At 37.7% G+C, this 6,196-nt stretch overlaps 1 protein-coding gene across 1 annotated transcript; it reads left to right on the forward strand.

Annotated features, from left to right (window-relative positions):
* The first annotated feature begins 666 nt into the window (after window positions 1-666).
* Window positions 667-1,206, forward strand: LOC122671934 (40S ribosomal protein S17-like). Its single transcript, XM_043869423.1, has one exon. It carries the CDS (start codon window positions 745-747, stop codon window positions 1,180-1,182), a length of 438 nt encoding a protein of 145 aa, XP_043725358.1. The 5' UTR covers window positions 667-744; the 3' UTR covers window positions 1,183-1,206.
* The last annotated feature ends 4,990 nt before the right edge of the window (window positions 1,207-6,196 follow it).

Raw genomic sequence — 6,196 nt, forward strand, 5'->3', positions numbered from 1 at the left:
ACCTTTGTTTTTTTTTTTTTTTTTTGTGTTTTTAAAGTACGTTTCTATTTTTGGGAGGGGATAATAGGAGTTTTGATTTTAACTCCTACAATTAAGGTGCACTATCATCCAATTTCACGGTTTTTAAAATACTTAAATAAAATTGGGACAGTTTTGAAAGTTTACTACTATTTTATTCTTATGTGGCATTAGTATTAACCAAGGGAATTGGGTAAATCATTTGTTTTTTATAAGAGAATTGATTAAATATTTTTAAAATGGATAAGTAGTGGATGTAAAACAAATTTGAAACCTACTTACCTTATAAATTCGATTCTTATCTAAATGGATCCCTATTTTGAATCTAGAGGGTAGAATAAGAAACCTAGTCCAACTCCCTAACTCAATATTGTTTGATCGAATAGACTCCCACCCTCCCAGAGTCCTAATGGCTTTCTGAGGGCTTAATCGCTGAAATCTGTTGAGATTCTGATTGAGTCGAATGGTCCCAAATTTCAAGTCCAATTACCAAATTGACCCTATTTTAAAACATTGTATTACTTTGTGGAGAAGGGAAAAATAAGTCGTTACAAAATCTGTTGTAACCAACATGGTTACAAAGAAATTTTATTATTTATAATAGTGTTATTTATAATGAAGAAAAAGGAAACCCTAACTCTCATTGTATTTTGCTGAGTTTCAGTTAGCTATCCTCCCCCAACTCCTTCCGTCGTTTCCTTCTGTGCAACAGAGGCGGCTACCAACATGGGACGAGTTCGCACCAAGACGGTGAAGAAATCCTCTCGTCAGGTAATCGAGAGGTACTACTCTCGAATGACCCTTGATTTCCACACCAACAAGAAGGTCTTGGAAGAAGTAGCCATCATCCCTTCGAAGCGTCTTCGCAACAAGATCGCTGGTTTCTCTACTCATCTCATGAAGCGAATCCAGAGAGGCCCAGTTCGTGGAATCTCTCTGAAGCTCCAGGAAGAAGAACGTGAGCGTAGAATGGATTTTGTACCTGATGAGTCCGCCATTAAGACTGATGCTATTGAGGTCGATAAGGAGACCATAGAGATGCTTGCTGCCCTCGGTATGGCTGACCTTCCTGGCGTCATCAAGCAAGCCGATCCAGCTGGTGCTCCTCAAACCGGTTACGGTAGGGGCGGTGGCTACGCAGGTGGGCCTGCACGGAAATATTGATTCGTAGTTTTTTTACTGGTTCTGTTCAATGGGATTTTTTGTTTTTGATTTTAAGATGGAGAGATAATTTTAGATATGTTAATTCGGTAACGAGGGATGTCATTAAGCCTTGCAGATTATAATTTTGGTAAGTTTCACTACCATTGGAAAATGCTACTATATGTTTTTTAAGGGTTTTATTTTCTCTCTCTGGTTTTTATATGTTTGCCTTGTTCTGATTGTTGTGACAGTAGCTATGTTTCTAGATTTGCATTTTGAAGATGAGTCTGTTTCATAATTTGCATTATGGTTTTAAGGGAGGAAGGAAAATTACTTTTAGCTATTTTTTTTTCTGCTCTGTTCTGTTCTGGTGAGGAGCAATTACGGTTTCAAATTTAGGGTTTGTGGTTCAGCACTGGCTTTCAAATTATTAAGGGTAGATCTGGATTCTCTTGGCAGAGGCACCATCCTGAAGTTGTTAAATGGGTTGATTAGGTATAAAAAGGCTGTCACCATGTCTTAGATTTTGGTTTTCAGGGCACAGTGTTGTGTATGGAGAACTTTTATTTGTTGGTTCTAACATTGAATCAACTGGTATTGGGAGGTGATCACCCAATTTTGGGATTTGGCTTTGACCCTTTAGACATTCTTGTTTCTCCACCATATCATGTTATGTGTCAAGGTCCGTTTTTAAGATTCTCTTGGAGCTGCAGTCATTTGACATTCAGAGTGGGATTAGCCCAGTTTTTTCTTTTGAAGGTTTGAAGATCACCCTATTTCAGAGGGGAGTTGAAGAATCCGTGGGTTCTTGTGTTTGAACCAGTTATTAACTATTTAAAGATATATATTTGCCCAAATTTCTATTGGGATTGATGGTTCAGCAGAGATAATCCTATTTCGGAAAGGGATTTGAGCTCCTTGGGTGGTCTTATATTATGTGGTAGAAGATATATAATATCTCCTTTGGATCAAATAATCTGCCATTTTAGATGAGATGTTTAGAGGGTGAAGGCACTAAGCGTATTTTCTTGGCCTCATCTGCTGGGGACATTAAGCCTTGTTCCTTGAACATATAAGTTTCAAGTTCAGGTACTTCTTGAATGCCAAGTGAGGCATTATAGTTCCCATGCTTGTTCGGATTGTTGATTGAGGCAATCATCACTGTGGTTACTGTGATGTCAATCCCATGAGTGACCTGGACTGTTCAGGCTTCCAGGTCCTCTACTCAAAGTTGATGAACTGTCTTCATATCAAATTATATGATTTGCAAATCTCTGTAAGTTGTGTTTGATTCCAGATCAGAACCATTTGATTCCATAGTATTTTGGTTTCAGTGTATGCCATTGCAACTTGATTAGACCATATAATTCTCATGGAAGAACCAAATGGGAGGTCAGAACCTGATCTTGGTATTAAGATTCACTAGGGTAAGTGCAATACTGGTATATACAATACATTCAAATGGCAAAGTATGGGGAAGAGTCAGGGAAGTCTATTGCTTTAGCCATGAACAAAGGAATTGCAGTGGCGAAAATTTTAGAAGGATCAACAACTGTAATGGCTGGTTTTTTTGTTTTTTTTAAAACTAATAAAACAAACATGCATTAGAACTTTAAGAAGTCAGTTATATGATCAGATATATCCAGCTTACATTTAGTACACAAAGAAGTTGATGAGCAGGTTCAATATAACATCTGCCCATCTTCTTAGTGAAAAACATTGAAAAAACTTCTGAGAGTAGATTTGGTATCCAAAAACACTGAGAACCTCCCATGGCTATTGATTTGAGTCTTCACTAATTCTATCAATACAGCACAAGCAATCCAAATGTTGACATTTAATGATTTGAGCATTTTACAATCCCTGGAGGAATCCTCCTTCCTCGGCTTCTTGTGCACTCCTTGTAAAACCTTAATCTGGCATGATTCAGTGAGAAGAAAATTGCCATCACATACTATAGTAGCACAACCAGGCTTCGGAAGGTCAAGGTAATCGGTTGGACCCCTTTGGATTTAGCAATGCTGGCGAAGTTCCGGTGCAACACAAAGGAACAATAAGAAGCTTAAGTTCAACTATCCATCTAGAGGTATTGGACATCACCATTTAGGGTTTGGGTGTATTGCCTGACAACAAACATTGATTTTTCATTTGACATAAGAAATAACAAGTGATAGAGAAAACCCCAAGAAAGAAAGGCTTATCAGGATCTGACTAGAAGGAGCTACTAGTAATTGAGACAATAAATCAAAAAGGGAAGAGACCTAGAGATATTCTGATCAAAGCCTCAATATATCTGCTGCGCCCAGAAATATGGGTCTGCCATTCAGGGGGGCAAGGTGGTCATTGTGCCTATCCCTATGTGTCTGGGTGTAGCCTGTGCCCCGGCACAGAGAACAGTCTCCTTATTCTTATATAGAGGTCTTGACAAAAGGAAGTAGCTACTAGGTGTGAGTAGAGGAAGTAAAAAATTGTAGCTGCTATTTTAAGTAGTCAGCTCACCCTTCCTAGAAAAGTGATAAATTAGGGGCAGTCCTTGATTCTGAGTGGATTTTTTGTTTTTTGTTTTTTTGATTCCATGAATTTTGGAGCAAAATCATTGCTTGGTAAATTTTTCTAGAATTGATTTCGGATTAGATTCAAAACAGAATCAGTGCTTGGTATGACCCTGGTAGAATCATTTCAATTCCTACGCTAATAATTACGAAATGCCATTCTTCAAGTTTTTAACCTCTCTACTATTTGCAAAAAATGCTATTAACCATTATCCAATTATAATAACATCCTCCCATGGCCACACTAACACATAAGATGTTGAGTTCCAGTCATGCAAGTGTTGCTAAGGTGATAAGAATCATTGTTGTTTCCATTGTGTGCAATTGTCATTTGCACTTACTTATACATGATTATCTCAACTGACTTGGCTATGAACGGTTGAATCAAAAGGATATTAATGGATTCAAACCACCATCCCTTTGGAACATGATTGAGATATTGTCTTGTTCCAAGTGCTCTACCAATTTGAGCTAAAGACCCATAATAGTAGAGTTTGCTTGAGATGTTTCTCTATATTTTGAATATATTTTGGTGATATAAGTGGTGGGAGCCTAGTGCACTGGGTACACCCATAATAGAGTGGAGGATGATGGTAGCTTCTTCGTTCAACCTTGCAAAACCAACACCAACAAAATGTGAACATCAAGGAATCCAATTGACCGATTAAAGGATGAGTTGATGGACTTCTGTTAACTTACATGACTGTTATCCTGTAGCCTAAAAAAAGTCCATCATATAATATACCTTTGAGAAGAGAAATACAAAGCTCAAAGCCTTATATACAATGGCTTCAGAGATCATATGACCAAGTCTGCGATTCAAATGAATGTGCATTAAGTGAGATATGTGGAGTTTTGACATTCTATGAGATTTGCATCTCTAATGTTTATGGAACAACTAGTCCCTACTAATTTATTAGAACAAACTGTTACAACTGCTTCCCCAATGTTTAGAAATAGTTGAGAGCTCAATCGGGATGACAAGTTCCTGTTTTGTATTTCTGATTCACAACATCTTGCATTCCCTTCTGGTTCCTAAATAGATAGAACCACAAGAGCAAAATGCCTTTGCTGTACAATTTGGAGCACTCCAAGATTCCATGTTCAAGCATAAAGTATTAATCAGTTCTTGCTATAGTTAATTCTAAACTAATCAACATAAGTATTGCACATAAAAACTAAATCAAGTTTGATTCCTACAGTCAAGCATCTTAATAACTTCTGTTTGCACAAATGCATTGTTTCATAGGAGTACGTTTACAATCCACACCAAATATCTTTTAAACCCATCAATAGTAGTAGGGTTGTAAGTTTGGCCCTGTCGGCCCGAGCCCGCCCCTATGCCTGAACAAAGCATGGGCTGGATTTTTCAACCCTGAGGGCAGGTTAGGGTTGAAATTTTCAGGCCCGGGGTCAGGGTCGGGCTGGGCCAGAGTTGAGGCCTTGGGCTAAGCCCAGTCCGGCCCGGCCTGTCCCTGTGTTAGGTTATGCTTTACAATTTATTGATTATATTTTGCAATTTTTATTTAGTATCTAATTTTCTATTGGTTTATCATAAAAAAGATTAATTATCTATTAAACAAAAATATTTAAAATATTAAGATTAGATTAAATTTTTTAATCCAAAGAAAAGTCTAATAGTCAATTGAGTATGAAACAAACCAATACCCAATCACATGAGAGTAGCCAATTAGGACCAACCAGGCCCTCGCAAAAATCAGAGTCAATCAGGGCCAACCCAACCCAACTTGTACTGAGATCAAAGAACCATACCTAACTTGTACTGAGATCTTCTTGCTGTAAAGCAGAGTATACCCTCTTAGAACGTTAAGCTTGCATTATCTTCATGAAGCACATACCCAACTGTTGACTCTGTCTTATAATCTGAAGCTTGGGTTTGGACTTCTTATTAGTCTCGTAGTCATGGTTTTTTTTTTTATGAAAAGCAGAAGTATATTAAAAGTTAGAAAGAAAGGAAAGTTTGTACATAATATAAGGAGGGGGTATGGTGGTCCGATTTGTAGTACAAAACCGTGCTAAAGTTCGGAGGGGGTTAGTCATGGTTGGTAGGGATTCTCTTATCCAATTCGGAAGGGGAGGTTTGACATTATTGAAGGCCTTTGGTCTAGTAAGGCTTAACCGACAAATGATTTAAGGTCTGTTATTTTGGTTGTAATTATCTTTTTTTTTTTCCTTCCAATAAAAGTGATATTACCTATATTAAAAAAACACTATGAAAGCCACAAAAAAAACATCTTTGCATGATGTACTAGCCCCAAATGAGGAACATTGTTGGCTTGCTAAGGCAACTCAAGTTGGTACCGACCACCTATAAGAAGGAATTTGGGTGATTGTCTTGACATGGGTATCAAAAATTAACCTAACGGGCAAAGCTCTTTTGGATGCGAATCATCCTTAATAACATCCAGCCTTGGCCATTGTGCAATCCCAACATCCTCAATTGTCTTTTCACTAAATTTAAT

Source organism: Telopea speciosissima, chromosome 8 (assembly GCF_018873765.1).
Source record: "Telopea speciosissima isolate NSW1024214 ecotype Mountain lineage chromosome 8, Tspe_v1, whole genome shotgun sequence".
Lineage (NCBI taxonomy): Eukaryota > Viridiplantae > Streptophyta > Magnoliopsida > Proteales > Proteaceae > Telopea > Telopea speciosissima.

What these genes read in the sequence shown, in the direction of transcription:
- LOC122671934 (XM_043869423.1), top strand. Translation starts at nt 745, where the DNA reads ATGGGACGAGTTCGCACCAAGACGGTGAAGAAATCCTCTCGTCAGGTA.